General features: G+C 36.8%; 2 protein-coding genes across 2 annotated transcripts; one reads left to right on the forward strand and one right to left on the reverse strand.

Moving 5' to 3' along the window:
* Positions 1 to 1,937: 1,937 nt before the first annotated feature.
* LOC109172345 (guanine nucleotide-binding protein subunit beta-like protein) lies at positions 1,938 to 4,425 on the reverse strand. The gene is made up of 2 exons (XM_019321535.1): positions 3,376 to 4,425; positions 1,938 to 2,249 (listed from the first exon to the last, which is right to left on the reverse strand). The coding sequence occupies exons 1-2, from the start codon at positions 4,252 to 4,254 to the stop codon at positions 2,148 to 2,150; spliced, it is 981 nt and encodes a 326-aa protein (XP_019177080.1). The 5' UTR covers positions 4,255 to 4,425; the 3' UTR covers positions 1,938 to 2,147.
* Positions 4,426 to 14,018: 9,593 nt separating this feature from the next.
* On the forward strand, positions 14,019 to 17,169 carry LOC109172344 (guanine nucleotide-binding protein subunit beta-like protein). Its single transcript, XM_019321534.1, has 2 exons — positions 14,019 to 15,013; positions 16,870 to 17,169. The coding sequence occupies exons 1-2, from the start codon at positions 14,129 to 14,131 to the stop codon at positions 16,969 to 16,971; spliced, it is 987 nt and encodes a 328-aa protein (XP_019177079.1). The 5' UTR covers positions 14,019 to 14,128; the 3' UTR covers positions 16,972 to 17,169.
* The last annotated feature ends 2,010 nt before the right edge of the window (positions 17,170 to 19,179 follow it).

Consider the following 19,179-nt stretch of genomic DNA (forward strand, 5'->3'; position numbering starts at 1 on the left):
AAACAAACAAACAAACAAATAGTTACCAGGGTAGAACCTAGCTATTCTAAACCAATATGCATTATATTTCCACTAATAATCCCAAGTTCAGCACAAACATTCTCCTGAGATAGCTTTAACTTTATTAGAGCTTGAATGGCACTCACGATAAGCCAAACACACATATGTATTAGGTTTCGAAATATAGTCCAACAATAAGGTGGGGTTCGATTCCCACAGACGACATGGGGTCACTAAGAAACTTAAAACATAAAAAATTGATCATATGTAATGAAGACTCATTGCGGACAGAGTGTACACAGGTAAAAATTGAAAACTGACTAAACAACTCTTAATTTACTTCATCTAGAGCCCTTGGGCATAAGTTTTGAGAACTTAAAATTAGTTTAGTGTAAGCTAAGAGCGTTATTCAATGTAGCTTCATTATTAAATATCTAATAAATGAGAGTATATGAAAGTATTTAAAACTTTAAATAATACTTAGAAATAAAACAAATTAAAACAAAACATGACTAAACCCATTAAATAATTAGAAATGAAACAAATCGAAACAAAACATGAACGAAACCCAAAAGGGTGCTAATGTCGTCGCAATAGGTTCTAGGCTAAGAATGTTCTTACTAAACAAAACTAGAAAACAGGAAAATGAATCATTTTTCAGAAAATATTTTCCTTTTTAATATTTGGTTACATTTTAAAAAAATGTCTTGGTATGTTTAGTTCATTTTCTAAAAAATGAACGTAATTATTTTTAATTTTAAATATTTAAAATATACAATGGTGGTGGTGGTGGCGGCGGGGGTGATTGGATGCTCCATTGCTGCAAACAAAAAATGACTTCCCAAAAAAAGAAGTCATTTTCCAAAAAATCCCCTCTATTTTCCATTGACCATACCCCTATTTTCCATTAACTTCCATTTTCTCCTCTAGCGAAACTCGGAAAATGATTCTCAAAAATCATTTTTCAAATTTCCAACCAACTTAAGTCATAATGAGTGTTGTTTCAAAAAAAAAAGTCATAATGAGTGCAAAACTTTCCTATGTAATACCAAAGAACATTCTAAACAAAACAAAACTAAGTCATAATGGGTGCAAAACTTCCCTATGTAATACCAAATCATATAGGGTCATTTGATCCCTTTGTAAATAGATATTATAAATTGATAATCAAAACATTAAATCCCAATGATAGAAATATAATTCACCATAAGATTGTTCACCTCAATACTTCCATAAACTCCCATTCAAAGGGCCTCATGTTCATATAGAATACAACAAAATAATGGAGATCAGATAACTTAAATCTTTAAAATTTTTATTTTTTTAATCTTGAATTTTTCACATAAAAAAAAAAAAACTCTTTTATTAGTTGTATTGAGCTAAAACCAAGGTCCACCATACACATGGTGAACCCAATCCAAATTATATATTTACCGTTACCAAATTATGTATCCTCAATTCCAAATTATATATTTACAATTAACAAATTATGTACTTGCAATAATCTGGAAGTCATTTTGAACCAAGATCCACAATGCAAAGTGAACCCTAGTCCATAATATAATTTGCAAGCTAAAACCATAAGCCTCAAACTGAATGGTCACCAATTCACCATAGGATTTAAAAAAAAAAAAAAAAAAAAAAAAAAAAAAAAAAAAAAAGGTTATGGTTCTGGTTAGGAATCAAAATCGCAATCTAGGATCTTAAGTATCAATTCTTGTTCCAAATTGGAAATTAGTTCCACAAGAAAACATAAAAGGAGAGCACTTAATAACAATCACTCTTCCCATGATCACACATTATTTATAATCTATACAACACAAATTCAGAAACTATTCAGCATTAGAAATGGGAAGAGTATACTTCGCTGATGGCTGCACACAAGATGATTTATGCAAGATCCCATAGCAGAACAGGAAAATAAGAATATAAGATAAAGGATAAAGGGATTAAAGAGCTTTTAAGCAGAAACTTTAAGTGACAAAAACAAAAATAAATATCCCAAATTAACACAGCAAATACCTGGCTAAACCCAAGTCAGGCAAAGAAAATCTGGATATCTTTCCAAAATTTGAACACACCTCTAAATAACAATAAATATGATCATCATTTATCGATCATGTTGTTCTTTGCCTAAGATTGACCTACTAGTATCGTCCAATGCCCCAAACTCTGATGACACCGTCTGTATACCCACTGAAAAGAGTGCTCCCGTCGGCACTCCAGCTCAAACTGGTGCAGAATATCACCTGCTAGGTCAAATCATCAAAGATCAAATAAATTAATAGCTTCATTCTAAAACAGCAAAAGAGAGAAAGCCCAAAGGGTCTTGTTACAGAATTGTTTGCCAATGTAAACTAAAATTACAGACAAGTACAACCATTTCATCCATATCAATTTAGAGGTTTTATACATCTTAAAAGACATCATGTGCATAGTTAGAGCAGACTAGCAAAAGGATTACTTCCCACATTCAAAAAGGGTACCACCCAAAAGAGAGAATAAATGAATTGAACTAAAACCACATTCCCCACAATCATCTAAAAATCATATGAACCTACAAGAAGATAGGATGGCACACCCTCAGTACATATATTATCTAAAAATCAAATGGAACTAAAAAGAGATATGATATAGAGTTGACAAAACAAAGCAAGAACTATATGCATATCCTCTGGCTAACCTATCATCTAGTAATTTATTATCTTAATAGAAAGCATCTAGCTTTAATAGAACAAATAAGGAATGTCCTTCAATCATCTAAAAGTCAAATGAAACTACAAAGAGATATGATATAGAGTTGACAAAACAAAGCAAGAACTATACTGTGTATCCTCCGCTAACCTATCATCTAGAAATTTATTATCTTAATAGAAAGCATCTAGCGTTAATACAACAAATAAGGTATGTCCTTCAACCATCTAAAAATCAAAGGAAACTACAAAGAGATATGATATAGAGTTGACAAAACAAAGCAAGAACTATATGCATATCCTCCGCTAACCTAACATCTAGTAATTTATTATCTTAATAGAGAGCATCAAGCTTTCACACAACAAATAAGGCATGTCCTTCAACCCAGCATACAGTTTTGAAAGCAATCAGGAAAAAACATATCATAAACTCAAAAGTAAATACAATACAAGGATTGATGATTCAATAGTAGTGTTGTAACATATTGGATTTAGAGAAGCATTTCAATGATAATGGCATGAAACAAAGATAATTCCATTTACAATAACAAGTTATCATTATTCACACTAAAGCAATTCTAAATCCATGGAAATTCACATTCAGAAATGATGGTCACAAGAAACAAGAATAAGTAATCTTGAGAGGAAAGCGAGTAAATATAAAAAGGAATGATAAATCAACCTTGTTTTTGGAAGAGGTATTTCCTTCCGAAGCCAATTCACTCTCCTGCTTAAGATCAACCTTGAGGTCCACCACAATGCTCTTGCTCTCCAAATCCCAGATCTTAATGCTAGACTCTGTAGCGGCACAGAGCCAGTACCTATTGGGGCTGAAGCAGAGGGCATGAATAATTGATCCAGCTTCAAGGGAGTAAAGTCTCTTGCCCTCAGCCAAATCCCAGAGCAGGATCACTCCATCCTTTCCTCCGCTAGCACAAAGCGAGCCATCAGGCGACACAGAAACAGTGTTCACATAGCCAGTGTGCCCAGCTAGAGTAGACCGAAGCTTGCAGTTGGACAGATTCCAGATTTTCACGGTTCGGTCCCAAGACGCAGACACGATGGTCGGCTGCAGAGTATTAGGGCTGAAACGCACGCAAGACACCCATTCGGAGTGCCCGTCCTGGTCCTGAATCGTGTACTTGCACTCACCCAGGGTGTTCCATAGCTTGATGGAGCGGTCGCGGGAAGCGGAGACGATCTGGCGGTTGTCGATAGAGAACGCCACGGACAGGACGTCCTTAGTGTGGCCGACGAAGCGGCGGGCGGTACAGCCGCTCTGAAGGTCCCAGAGGCGGAGCTCGGCGTCCCAGGAGCCGGAGAGGGCGAACTGGCCGTCAGAGGAGAGGACGACGTCCTGGACGAAATGCGAATGGCCGGTGAGGCGGCGGCGTGGGACGCCAAATTGCGGGCCATCCTTGGTGAGAGTCCAGACAATGATGGATTTGTCGCGGGAGGCGGAGACGATAAAGTCGGCATTGTCGATTGGGGCGGCGATGGCCGTCACCCAATCGGTGTGAGCCTTCATTGTTCCACGGAGGACTAGAGATTCCTGAGCCATTTTCCGTCCCTCTCTTAGGGTTGCGCGGCGGAGGAAGGTTTGGGGGGAGAGAGAAAAGGCTGAGTATGGCAAAAATATAAAGGAAAACCCTACGCTAAGCGGGCCGCTTTATGTACTTCATAACGAAGAAGGCAATGTGATTTAGGTTATGTTCTGGAGTCGCGGTTCTCGGTTTCAGAATCGGCCAAACTCAAACTGAATCTTGTATAAAGGTTTCACATTTTGTTCTAAACTCGGCGGTTGTGGTTCGAATCAAATTTTTTCTTATTTTTTATTGTAAACTTGGTCCTATGAGTTATAGGAGGCATGTTAATTTCGTTCCATGACTTTTAAAACTAACAATTTAGTTCTTTAACTATGCTTTTTCTTAATAGATTTGGTCTTTCTAGTAAAAATTGGCCCGAAAAATTTAAACATTTTTAAATCTTTTATTCATGAGGACAAAATAGTCTTTTTTACGTAAGTTGCTTCTTCTTCTTCATGTTCATGAGCTACGACTAATAATTGCCTCTGCTTTCAAGAAAGAACAGCTCCAAGAATCGAAGCTCCAGGTTCAGAAGCAAGGTATGATTTTTATCCTCAGCTTTTTCTTCATGTCTACTGCGCATTTCTTGATTCATCTTTTTCATATCGTACGGTATAAAGCTCTATAAGATATCTAAACTCACAAAAATATTCTTCTCCCTATTCTAGTCACAACCATCCTCCCAATTTCAGCCACGACCAAAACATAATTGTAGTATTGGTTGTGGTCCTGTGGATGATGGTTTATTTATAGTGTTGAAATAGGTGTAGATGTGCATGTAAATATTAATTCTGAATTTTAAATTTACCTCCAATCCATTAATGTTAGAAACATAACATAATTATTGCAATGTTAATTCTCAATTATGGATCAACAATTATTACTCAAATTAATTTTGTACATAATTATTGCAATGTTAATTCTCAATTATGGATCAACAATTATTACTCAAATTAATTTTGTGAATTACTCTCCTATCCACTAAAATCTTTTTGCTTATTATTCGATTATGCTTTCACACTTTGAAAGGACAAATTTTTCATAATCATTTTGCTTTAATATATATAAAAATAGAGATAGAGATTTTATTTTGTATTTTTAAAGTCGGCGGTGGTTAAAATATTTCATTCTAAAATGTTTTAAAAATAATTCTATGAAATATTTAAACTTTAAAGTTAAGCTATATTAAATAAAATTATTATCGTTGAACATTAAAATGTTATTTAAAGTTTAAACTTTAATCAAATAATAAATAACTAAACGTTTAGTATATAAAAAATGAATATTTATTCATGGTTCATAATATTAGTTCGGGCTAAACGCCGGGCAGGGTTGTAAAAATTGGTCTAGGCGCCCGCCAAGGCCCCGCCTAGGCGCTAGGCCCCTCTAGACCGTGGCGATTTCTCCCCTAAGCGCCTGCCTAGGTTATCGGCCGCCTAGGCGTCCGCTTAGCGCCTAATTCGGCCGATTTAGCCGCCTAGCGTCTAAGTTAATCGAGTTAACCCGATCGGCTCGGCCTATTTTTTTTATTTTATATATATGTGTGTGTGTGCGCGCGCGGGGGGGCACATACATATATATGATATGACATATATACACTCGTAGACTAGTTTGATACTTTGAATCTTTGGATGATTGAAGTATTTGAGTATTTCATATTTGAGTATTTTTAATTTTTAATATTGTTTTAATGTTTTTTTTAAACCATTGTTTTGATATTATGACTTATGAATTATCATTAATTCATTTATTTGGATGTGTTATTTGATTAAATGTTAAAAACAACCTCATTAAAATTGTCAAACTGCAAATCTACCACTGTTTTTTTTTGCGCCCGCCTAGATTCCGCCTAGGCGCTGTCCGGGCGCCCGACTAGCGCCTAGCGCCTACTGCAACCACATTAGCAACTTTATTACACTTCCACTGAGGCTCGAACTCACAAGCTCCCATGTAGGAGTCCAACCCAGGTACCATTAGACCTTGTAATTAAGATAAACTACTAACATAAGATTCTAACAAAACATTAAAGACACAATTTTCAATGTTAGTTATATAGGGACGATAAATAGGTATGACCTGTTAGAAAAATGATTAAATTTACAACATGTGTTATATAGCTTAGGGATGTGAAGTAAGCACGACTAACAAATAAGGACGAATCATACAATTACCCCATAACTTATTGACAAAAAGCGTAATTTTTCTTATATTATTATATTATAATGTGTTATTGAGCATTTGTATTTTTTACTTTTTAAGAATTTGAGAAATACTTGGTTGAAGGCTTGAAGCTTAAATAATAATAATAACAATAATAATTCTCGCTCGTTTAGGTGCTAGGTGCCCACCGTATTCATTTTTAAGGGTAGCATTTTTTTTATTATTATTTTGTATTTTTAATGTCTATTTAACAAAAAAAGAAATGGAGAAACCATCATTTTTAAAACAATTGAGGGATTAAAGTGGACACATGAATAATTTAAGGAAAAAAAACGCTATAAGCATATAATTCAGTGAAAAAATGTGTTATTTTCTCTGAATAATTCTACATGTACTTCCATTTTATATTCACATTTCTACCTCATATGATGTTACATGTTTTTATTGCTTAGGGCATTTCCAATGGTAAAAAATAAAGGGGAGAAAGAAGGGGAGATGGTTTGGGGAGATAAGTTTTCTCCCAAGAGAACTATCTCTGGAGAAAAATTATCAGGGCGCGTGGTCAACACACACCAATTATGTGGTATGTGTTGGCCCTGCGCCACATTCACTCGCAGGGGTGGGGAATAGTTGTTCCCCACACTGTTTTTACATTATGAGAGAGAGAGAGAGAGAGAGAGAGAGAGAGATTCAACTTTTGATTTGCGTAGGAAGTTTGACCTCAACGGTCAAATGACCGTTGAGGTCAATTTTTTTTTTCTTTCTATTTTTTATTTTGTTTTTAAATTTTTAATTTATTTTTATTTTTGAGTTTATTTTTATAATTTAAAAATTATTTTATTTCATTATTTAATTTTTTGTATTTAAAATCAAAATTAAAAATTATAATTAAAAATTTGAAATTATTAAGAGTTAATTCCCTTTTTGGTCCTAGACTTATAGTGGCATATGGATAATTTTAGTCCTTCATAAAAAATTTGGCCAATTTATGGACACACTTATTGTGACGAGGAAAATTTTAGTCCTCCGTCAAATGAGGGGTATTTCTGTCAATTCAACAAAACCAATCCAATTGTATTCCCAAATTCAGTTTCGTTTGTTCCGATTAGATTTCTTCACTAAACTCACCATTCTTGTTCGGTTCTTCCTTAAACTCAATCCAATTTTCTTCCCCAAATTCACATCATTCTAAGACTTCATAGGTATCGCAAAGAAAATCAACAAGCTAGGGTTTGAAAAATCGCCAAGTTTTCTGGGTGGAGGAGGCGGGAGAGTGGACGAGAGTGGTGGCAACGGCGGCAGTCGCATAGATTGGTCATGCGGAAGAGGGGATGAGAAAGGTGGAGAGAGCTACAGCAAAACAGAGTCGTTTATGTGGCCTTCTGCAAAACAGCGTCGTTTATGCCATAGGATCAAAAGAATAAGCTGAATTGACACAAATATCCCTCATTTATACGGTCAACTAACTAGATAATAGATGGAGGACCAAAATTTTCATCGTCACAATAAATGTGTCCATAAATTGTCCAAATTTTTATAGATGACTAAAATTGTCCATGCCACTATAAGTCTAGGACCAAAAAAGGAATTAACTCAATTATTAATTATAGAAAAATGAATAAAATAATAAATTATGTGTATGAGTGAAAATGAGTAGGACCCAAATAAAAAAAGGGAAAAAGGGGATAAGAGTTTGAGAGAAAATACGAGAGGAGATTAAAGCATCCTTTTTTTAAGAGAGAAAAAACATTAAAAGTAGGGGGGAGGGGGTGGGGGGCTGGGGAACTAGACATCATCTATGATCACTCTCTCTTGGAATTTCAAGTGTATCGTTTTAGAGCACCCCTATCAACGTGTCTGAAAGGAGATCGAATGCGACATAGTTTCTTGGGCATGCTAATTTGGTCATGGCATTCTCGGCTCGATTTTGTTCTCTAAATATATATGTGTTTGGGCTGAATAATCGAGCAACCCTTCATGATATCCCTACACGCCTTGACCAAGTTATAGTCAAAACCCCCCATTTTTTTTCCCATTGTCTTTTTAATTAATGCTAGTTGTTTCTGCCATTCCCATTGCTCTTTGCTAGTCTTCGTGTGATGACAAGAAGATATTTGACTTGTGGTTAGAGGTGGTCACGGACCGGTTTAGGACCAAACCAACCCTGAATTGACCAGGAAAAAACTGTGACTAGGCTTCACTGGACCTAAGTCGGGCCTAATCCGGCTACCAAAAAGCATTCCCACCCTCAACCCTCTAATCTCTCTCGTCTCAACCCTCTTATCTTTCTCAAAGTCTCAAGACTCTCAACCCTCTGATCTCTCTCAAATTCTTAATCTTTCAATACTAGAAAGCAGGAACCCATATCTCAATCTGAGCCGGCGACTGGCGGAGGCAACTAGTGGAGGAGCGTAGTCGCGTGGGGTGGCGGAGGCGCACTGCAGATTGGCGGCGGCGACTATATCGACAATCGCGTGGGGTGGCGGAGGTTGCAGATTGGCAGCCGGCGACTAGCGGAAGGCGCACTGCAAATTCTTCTTAGTTCTAATTCTTCTGATTCTTCCCACCCTCGCATCTTCTGAATGTTCAAGACATAATTTTAGTAATTAATTTTTGTTTTTGTAATGAGGTTAATTTATGATGCAGTGAGGTTAATTTTTGTTTTTGCAAATTTTTTCAGGATGGATTAGGTTATGGGTTATGAAGTGGTATGAGGAAAATTAACAAAAGTTAAGAAGAAATGGTAAAGTTAAAATCCAAGCTGAGAAGTTTATCAAGAGTGGAAGATAGTGAAATGAAAGATATGTATAGGAGTGGAAAATGTACATCCATGAGGCTGCTTCTTGTAGTTGCCATGATTGCAGTGTTAATTGTTTATTTTAGAAGTATTGTAGGGAACAATGGGAGCATAGGTGTATGCAAGAATGTGTATATGCTTCCATAAGATTGAATTGTAATCCAAATGAATTTGTTATTTGGTTTGGCAATGACAATGGCAGGAGAAAAAACCACACGAAAACCCATATTCCCATTTGTTAACAAACCAACTCTCTAGTTTATTTTGCTGCAAAAACCTCACAAAAACCACAAATGTCGTTGGCCTTATAGGGTGATGTAAAAGAGTTGGACCGGCAAAATGAGAATATAAGGGGGGAAGGGTTGTGGATGTCCAATTGTTATACGGTTGACCATGATTCACACAGTTGTGTGTGCCATGGTCCAAACATGTCGTCGTTTTTTTAAGTAAAAAGAAACGGAAATGGCGGCCGTTACTAATCTCGTATTTATGATGTACTCAGAAGAAAATGAAACTATAGTGTATCTAAAATGAAGTTGAATAACATGTCTTACATATTGAGTGTATATTGTCAAATAGAACTGTAGTTGAATTAGAATGATACTTTAGTTGTGTTGTAATGAAACTACAGTGTATCTAAAATGAAACTAAGTAACATATCTCATATATTGAGTGTATATTGTCTGATGGTCCTTGTGAGTGTTAAGTATAAATCTAAAGGGAGGCAAGGGCGAGGGAGGGGGGCGGGGGGGGGGAGGGGGGAATAGACTTGTAGGATTTTTGAAAAACGATCGCGAATGGTTAAGGCTACCCGAGAGGTAACTTTAACTACTCGGTCAGAGTTTGTAAACGCAGCGGAAATTATTTGCTAACCCTTTTGATGAAACTCTTTGCACGTTAAGTTTGCTTGGTAAATTTTAGGTTTGGTTGTTTATATGCAGATGATAAAGCAATAATAATAAAGAGATTGAGAGAGAGATATTTTTATAGTGGTTCGTCTATAACTAGTCTACTCCACTCTTCTTCACAATTTGTGAATGTTTGCACTATCTCCAGTACAATTCCCGGACGTTCACCCCTTGACCACAAAATTGGCAGTGAATTCCACACCACACAGGTTTTTCAACTCAAAATTGAGTTTACTCAGCCTCTTTCTACTACAATCGAGTAGAGAATACATGTTGAAGAAATAAAGTTTCTTCTTCTCTAACTAAGATATCTTGGCTCCTTAGATCTGAATCTTCGAAGTTTGAAGCAGCTCAAGTCTCTTGAAAATTTGGATGGGTCTTTTAAGCTTTGGTCTCTCTTTCTCTTTATCGCACTAGTAACGAATACTAGAACACTTGAATATTTTTCGCACTTAGAAATCTTAAATTGACCAGCCAAAACAATCAACCCCTTCTTCAGCTAAGGAATATGATATTTATAGGAGGTGTGAAAAATAGTTCCGTTGGAGGGAAAACTATTTTCAAATGCCTAAGTGATCAGCGGGTAAAGACTAGCAGGTAATCCGGAGGGTAAGTGAGTGTGTCAGATTTCCAACCGTTGAAACCTAATTTGCGCTAAACATTGCTTTTTGTTCTGCACAAAAGGTCGGGGCATTTAATGGAAAATCGACTTTGAGATATGGTTCTATGACTCACATTGCATTCAACATATTCACTCAACCTTTTAAGATTTCAGACTGTACAACTTAGAGAATGTCTCGAGCAGTCATATCGAGTAGTTAACTAGGTTAACACCTCGATCCTTAGGTCCTCTTGGATACAAATGGTTGACCTTTCCACCCATCCCTTAACTCCCCGAAAGGTAGGTCATTCCTAACTTTGACCTTTGCGACCCTTCGGTTACGAATGATTGACCTCACCATCGATCTTGCAATGCCTCAAATGGTAGACCCTTTCACCTCTCGGTCTTTGCAACCTTTCACCTTGATATCTTCTACTGTTCGAATCTTCAGTCTTCGGTCTACAGCCTCGGACTATAGATAACCACTCAGGTTACTCTTCTTTTCGAGCTATTTGAAAGATAGCCACTCGGGTTGATATTTGACTCGTTGTCTTTTACCCGTTCGAGAGTTAACCACTCGGGTTATTTTTTGAATCATTGTTGCGACTGTCCTCTCGAGTCTCCATTCGGATGTATACATTTTTACTACTCGATGTACCATTCGGTTTGATTCGAATGTTGAGCAGAAATATCCTAAGTATAAAATATAAAATAATTGGGGGTCTAAACTCCTATTATTTGGTATCATCAAAATCTAAGTACTAATGTCCCTAACATTATCAATGAAACTGTAGTTTTGTATTAAAATAATACTTGAGTGTATATTGTCCAATGCAAATGATACTTGAGTGTATATGTCCAATGAAACAATAATTGAATTTGAATTATACTTTAGTGGCGTTGTAATAAAACTGCAGTGTGTATAAAATGAAATTTAATAACAAGTATCACTATTGAGTGTATAATGTCAAATGAAACTGTAGGTAATTCAAAATAATATTTTAGTTTTGCTGTAATGAAACTATAGTGTATATAAAATGAAACTGAATACGCCATAAAAATAATTAGTTGGACGGAACATCCGAATGGGTGTCATTTCTTTATATTAAAAGAAACGACACCGTTTTAGACCATGGTTCATACAGTTGTGTGGTCCACAATAAAACTTGCCATGGATCGGATGGCCAAGTAGTTAGAGTAAAATGTGAAAGTAGGTTTTGGAGACCAAGTAGTATTATTTATTTCTACTAATCTAATCAGAGCCAATAAAGTTAGACGTATAACATGAACTAAAAATCTACTAATGTGAACTAGGTTTCTCGTGATATGTGTGCACTAATTTGATCCATCTACAAAGGATGATCAATGACTAAAAAATGACGGGGCCAATTCTAAAAATATTATTATAAGGGAATCAATTTAAGTATTCCATGCATCTATTTCTTTAATGTAACAAAACTAATTAGACCAAACTTTTTTTTTTTTTTGTTGTTTGTTTTTTGTTTTTTTGTTTTTTTTTTTGTTTTTTTTTGTTTTTTGTTTTTGTTTTGTTTTGTTTTGTTTTGTTTTTTTTTTTTTTTTTTTTTTTTTTTTTTGCAAACTAGAACTAGTAACCCAATTGCACACACTACAAACAAAAAAGAAGTGGACAAGCAATGAAGATAAAGACAATGACAAACCTATCTAAAAGCGAATTAACAAAACTTAAAGTAATTCCAACTAAAAGTAGTATCTACTAACTAATATCATATCAACTAAAATAAATAATTAGATAATTGTTTTTAGAAAAGTACAAATTAAACATTAATTTTAATGCCAACTATAATAAATGTCTCTTATATAATATTGTATTAATATAATTTGAATTACTTATTTAAAGACAAACATTATACATTAAATCAGTCGTGCGTATAAAACTAGGGTGTGTTTGGAAATCCGAAAAATGATTTCTAGAATCATTTTTTGAGTTTCCAATGTTTGGAAGAGTTTGAAAAATTGAAGTAAATGGAAATCATTTTCTAGTCAAAAGGAAAATAAGAATGTTTTGGGGTTCCTAAAAAAAGATAGAGGATGTTTTGGGGAAAATGACTTCTACCAAAATTTGGCGGAAGTTCCAGACTTGTGCAGCGCTCCAAGCTCCATCCTCCATCCTCCATCCTTTTCCATCTTCTTCCTACGAACTAGAGGCCTTCTCCATTAACTTTCTTATTTGTCTCTAAGGTATTTTTTTGCTACCATATTCTTTTCACAACTAGTTTCTAACTGACTGGTTTTTGACCTGAAATCACACTCTTTGGTTTCCATTGGAAACAAAATATTGGTTTTCGAAGCTGGAAACTAGTGCTATGGTTTTTGACTTCTGAAACCAATGGTCTTTAATTTTTTTTTTAATGAAATTAGTGTTCATTTTTTTTTAAATAAAAATGATACTAATGTTGTTTTTTTAAAGAGATGCCCCTTGAATCATTTGGATAAACAAAATGTTTATGTTTAATGGTGAGTGATGATAATAACAGGTAGAATGTTTGTAACTTGGACATAATTTTAACTTTGGGTTACAATTCTGTTCATTTTCCAGAAAATGAATCAAACACATCAAAACAATTTTTTAGAATGCAACCAAACACCCGAAAAGAAAGTGTGTTATGAAAAAATGACTTATTTTCTAGGTTTCCAAATGAGTTGTTATACCATGGACTAGGGCCCACCTTGCAAGGTGGACCCTAGTCCTAAACGACGTATACATTATTTATTTTTAGTATTAGAATTGTGAACTTCTAGAATATAAATTGTATATCTAAGTCAAAATACATAATACCAGACTATGTGGTCTAATGGTACCCGGGTTGGACTTCTATTTGGAAGATTATGAGTTCGAGTCTCTGGTTCTTTGTGTTTCAGTAGCTTGAGAAAGTATATGAACAGATACTACAATGTAATAGAGCCAGTAGCATTCACATTTGTGTGAACTATAAATAAAAAGTACATTTTTAATATACTAAATGTACAATATTTGTACACATAAAGTACATTATTTAAAAACATATAATTATTTATATATTATCAAATAATGCATTTACCAAAAAAAAAAATCAAATAATGTACATTCAGTACATAAATAATATATTTTTAATATATTAAAAATGTATATTACATTCATGATACACACAGCTACGTGGAACACGGTCTACACGGTAATTTGCCCAGCACTGATAGCAGTATAGCACGGCCTACCACGGCCCACTTTAGCAAATAAATTCGCACGCTTCATAAATTATAGTTTAGGGTTTTTTCTCGTTTATAGTCATTCCTCGGCCTTGTCTTCCCTTAAACCTTCCTCCGCCACCGCTGCCGCCGCCGCAAAACCCTAAGAGGGACAGAAAATGGCTCAGGAATCTCTAGTTCTCCGCGGCACAATGAAGGCCCACACCGACTGGGTGACGGCCATCGCCGCCCCAATCGACAACGCCGAATTTATCGTCTCCGCCTCCCGCGACAAATCTCTCATAGTCTGGTCTCTCACTAAGGACGGCCCGCAATTTGGCGTCCCACGCCGCCGCCTTACCGGACACGGTCACTTCGTCCAGGACGTGGTTCTCTCCTCCGACGGACAGTTCGCCCTATCCGGCTCCTGGGACGCCGAACTCCGCCTCTGGGATCTTCAGCACGGCACCACCGCCCGCCGCTTCGTCGGCCACACTAAGGACGTCCTGTCCGTGGCGTTCTCGATTGACAACCGCCAGATCGTCTCCGCTTCCCGGGACCGCTCCATCAAGCTATGGAACACCCTGGGTGAATGCAAGTACACGATCCAGGAGCAGGACGGGCACTCCGAATGGGTATCGTGCGTGCGTTTCAGCCCCAATAATCTGCAGCCGACCATCGTCTCTGCCTCGTGGGATCGGACGGTAAAAATCTGGAATTTGTCAAACTGCAAGCTTCGGTCTACTCTAGCTGGGCACACTGGCTATGTGAACACTGTTTCTGTGTCGCCCGATGGCTCTCTTTGCGCTAGCGGAGGCAAGGATGGAGTGATCCTGCTCTGGGATTTGGCTGAGGGCAAGAGGCTTTACTCCCTCGAAGCTGGATCAATTATTCATTCCCTCTGCTTCAGCCCCAATAGGTACTGGCTCTGCGCTGCTACGGAGTCTAGCATTAAGATTTGGGATTTGGAGAGCAAGACCATTGTGGTGGATCTCAAAGTTGATCTTAAACAGGAGAGTGAGATGGCTGCTTCTGCTGAAGGAAATACTTCTTCCAAGAACAAGGTCAATTTATCATTCTGTTTTCTTTTTTACCAGTTTTTCTCTTAGATTACATATCTTGCTTGTTTCATGTTACCATTGTTTCTGAATGCTGATGCATGTGCCGCTGCTAATCATTATCATACATATATCAATGGCTTTAGAATTGTGCAAGTAGAATGATGATAAGTTACTGTAATTGGAGTGATGTAAGTTTCATGCCATTTTCTCTTGGATTTGTTGTCATCCTGACTTTTGTTTGAGTTTTCATTGAAAAGCTGCACTAAATCCCAAGTGTCTGAACACTGATACTCTATCATCAATCAATATATCATTATATAGTATGGACTCTTGACTTTATGTTATGTGTTTTTTTTTTTTTTTTTTTTTTTTTTTTTTTTTTTCCTGCTTGCTTTGAAGTCCTAGAAATTAGCCTAGGCAGCCTTGTAATTATAAAAACAAAGGCGGTGGGCTGTTAGTCAACTACATATGACGGGACGATTGGTGATGTCGACGAAGGCTTTGACCTGTGGAGAGCTAGATGTTAAGCTCTGTGGATCTTGAAGCTTTGGCAGTTTTTTTTTTCTTTTGGTTTTAGGGATTTACTTTTTTGGGGAATTAGGAAATTGGTTTGTTTAGCTCAAAACGACATCGTTTTGAGCCACCGGCGGACTATTAGCTGCCTAGGGCTGAAATCTACTTATTAGAGCATCCACTATAGAAGATTATTCCAAAGCTGATGTGGAAATAAGTTATTTCAAAAAGAGTTCTGCAAAATAAGAAATAATGTCAGAATATAAAGAAAAAGGAAAAAAAGAAAAAGAAACGTTTCGCGCACGGCTTCGCCAAAGCCGACGCGCCCGGTGGAGCGTCTGACTTTCCTTTTTACTGTTTTTTTTTTTAAATTTTTAATTCAGTTTTGTTTGTTTGTTTTTTTTTTTTTTTTTTTTTTTTCTCTCCCATCCCACCTTCTCTTTCCTAATCACTCTTACATTCTCCCCGTATTCTCCCCAACGGATAATGATGCTCTTAGCCTAGGGTGCCTGATGGCTAGCTGGCCAGTTAGGCTAAATTTATCCCTGCAAGTTTTCTCATTGCAAGTCTAGGTGGCATTTTGATTTTTATTTAAAATTTTGTTTTTGATCCTACATGGAATGAAAGCTTTCACAATTTGAAGCCTTTCAAATAGTACAAAAGGCTGCCATTTGGCAGTCTTTTGTACTTTTTATTAGTTTTGTTTTTATTTATTTAGTATTATATTATTTGGTTATTATATTATAATAATGTGATGTTATTTGAAAGTAGGAGAATATTGCAAGGATGTAGAGAAAATAGTGAAGAAATAATGATGTGGAAGTAGGACCCGCTTTTGAAAGTGAGAGTATTGAAGGATAAAGATAGCCTTGGGCTGATTTTTACAATACTGTTTGATAGATAAACCTTTCTTATTGTATCTGGATGATATGTTTAATGTGGATATGCATATCATAGTTGCTTTGTTTTGACAACTGCTATCATGTCTCTTTGTAGTTCCATTTGATTTTTTGGTGCTATGTTTACTGAGTGTGTGCATGTATGCTTTGTTTTGAAAACTGCCATCTTATCTTTTTGTCGTCCCATGAGATTTTTTCGATGATTTTTATGTGGGAATATCGTTTGTATCATTTATTTATTCTCATTTTTGGGCGTTACCCCTTTTGTTTGTTACAAGTAGTCTTGTATTCTTATGCTAGTCTACACAAAGGGTGTAGATGATGTTTTACAAGATGTATGCATAATCTATTGAGTATTAATGATTGTAATTATATTTTTCCTGGTTTCACTCATTTTGTAGCATGACGCTCTAAACTTATCTGATCTTTGATGATTTGACCTAGCAGGTCATATTCTGCACCAGTTTGAGCTGGAGTGCTGATGGAAGCACTCTTTTCAGTGGATATACCGATGGCGTGATCAGAGTGTGGGGTATTGGACGGTATTAGTGGGCAAAGATAGGCAAAGAAAAACATGATCAAAATACTGTCATAGCCCGCAGTGTTGTTTAGAGTCTGAATGTTGAAGAGATTTTCAGATTTTCATTATTTGCTGTTTCAATGTTGGATATTTATTTGTGTTTTTGTACCTGAAGTTTGTACTTAAGATGCAGTTATTTTGCCTAAAGTTGAGTTCTATAATCCCTTTTTCCTCTGGCATACTGTTAATTTCCTGTTCTGTATAGCGTCATTGATAAATCATTTTGTATGCAGCCATGTGCTACACACACACACACACTTTAGTATTCAATGCAAAGTTGTCTAGTTCTTGCCGTTTGATTGGCAATGTCAAACTTTAGTTTTGACATGGCCAATTCAAGTATTAGAACAACCACACCTGTGGTTTTTTGGTAGGTTTTTCAGATGTTAAAAACAAAGCTTGGTTTTTCAACTGATGTAGACCATGATTTTTTGCGAATTCTTTTTCCTGCAAGAGAGAAATTTTGTGGGGTCCGTAATTTGAGAAAGGAAAACAAAGGGCTTTGACAGTTGTTGCGTGCGGGTGACAGCAGACGCCTAGAGGGTGCGTTACTTGTTGGTTATTTTATTTTATTAAAATTCGATGATATCGTGAATGCTCTTAGGTACAGGTGGAAGTGTGGAACCATTTCAAAACCTTTCATGTCATAGTGGGGTTTTACTTTGTAGATTCTTGCATTTTGAGCCTTAACTCCTTGAATTCTTAATTCTTGCATTTTGAGCCTTGAACTCCTTGAATTCTTAAAGTCACCTCAATTGTTTGGATTTAGTTAATACCTAAAATGATCCTCCGACTATATTAACTAATACTCGATTTTGTCACAAAGAATTAAACGTACTCAATTTAGTCCTCTACTTTTAAAACGGTACCTAATGTCTACCCTTATTTTCAAGGGCAGAAGTGTCATTTTATTTGCTAAACTATATTCCTCCATAAATGAAGCTGTGTGCAGAACATTACCCCCACCTTCAACCCTAGACACGCCATTTGCAGAAGAGGGAGCAAGGATGAAGCAAAACGTGGAGATTTATGAGAATGTCTGCATAGGAGAAGGAGAATATGCAAACCAGATTTTTTGATGGCTACTATCTAGGAGTACTAGGACCCCATTGTGTTTGAGCATTAGCTTGTCAGAGAAGTGTTGTTTAGCGGAGTTTCTCTGTTAGAAACCCAGACCACATCCTTAGTTGGTATCTTGCTGTACCAAATGCCTATGTATCGTTTCTTGGAACTTCCGGGGCTAAAAAATCCAAGCTCAAAGTTGCCACCAACTGAAACTATAATTCTGCCATCTGTGATGGGTTGATCTGTGGTTATGGTGTCTGCTGGGGTGCAAAATGTTAATAGGCTAAGAAAACATTGAAAAGAAAAGTGGGAATAGGAAGGAGAAGGTATAAGTTAGTATGTATGTATTTGCATAGTGCATACCACGAGTTCAACGACATTCAAGGGGGATTTGTTGGCCTCGATGGCGGCGACACAGATCTCTAAGCAGTGGTGGAGGGCGGCCTCTCTAGGCTGGCGGCGTTCTTGAGGGAAATCCCAGGGAATGTCACCGGCGCCACCGTGCAAAGCGATAGCCCAACCCAACCAGTTGCTGGAAACATAGGAGGGGGTCGCATCTTGCTGCTCAGCCGCCGAACCACCACCTGCTACGCCGGAGCTTGTCGGAGGGGAGGTCTGCTACGCTAGAAGGTCGCTGGAACACCCCTGTCGCTTGCTCGTCAATCTGCTGCTGCCGTTGGCTACATCGAGCGAAACGAAGGGAGAGACGAAGAGGAAGGAGGGCGAGAAGGTTGAAGAATATGGGGGTTGTTCTTGTTTGTTTTTGGCGAGGGAGAAGAGGCTGAGGGCTGCTGGTTTTGATGAAGATGATGAAGAAATCTCTACCAAGGAAGAAACAGGTGCTGGTTTTGATGAAGATGATGAAGAAATCTCCACTAAGGAAGAAACGAGTTTGGTTCACTAAAATGACGCTTATGCCCTCAAAGTAATGGTAGTTAGGCAGCAATTGTAACGGGGGACTATATTGGGTATGATTTTAAAAGTAAGAGGACTAAATTGAGTACGTTTAATTCTTCAGGACAAAATCGAGTATTAGCTAATTGTCAGAGGATCATTTTGACTAGAGTTAATTACCAAAATGGTCCCTTGACTATAGCAAAATTACCAATTTG

This window comes from Ipomoea nil, unplaced genomic scaffold (genome assembly GCF_001879475.1).
Source record: "Ipomoea nil cultivar Tokyo-kokei standard unplaced genomic scaffold, Asagao_1.1 scaffold0415, whole genome shotgun sequence".
NCBI classification, from domain to species: domain Eukaryota; kingdom Viridiplantae; phylum Streptophyta; class Magnoliopsida; order Solanales; family Convolvulaceae; genus Ipomoea; species Ipomoea nil.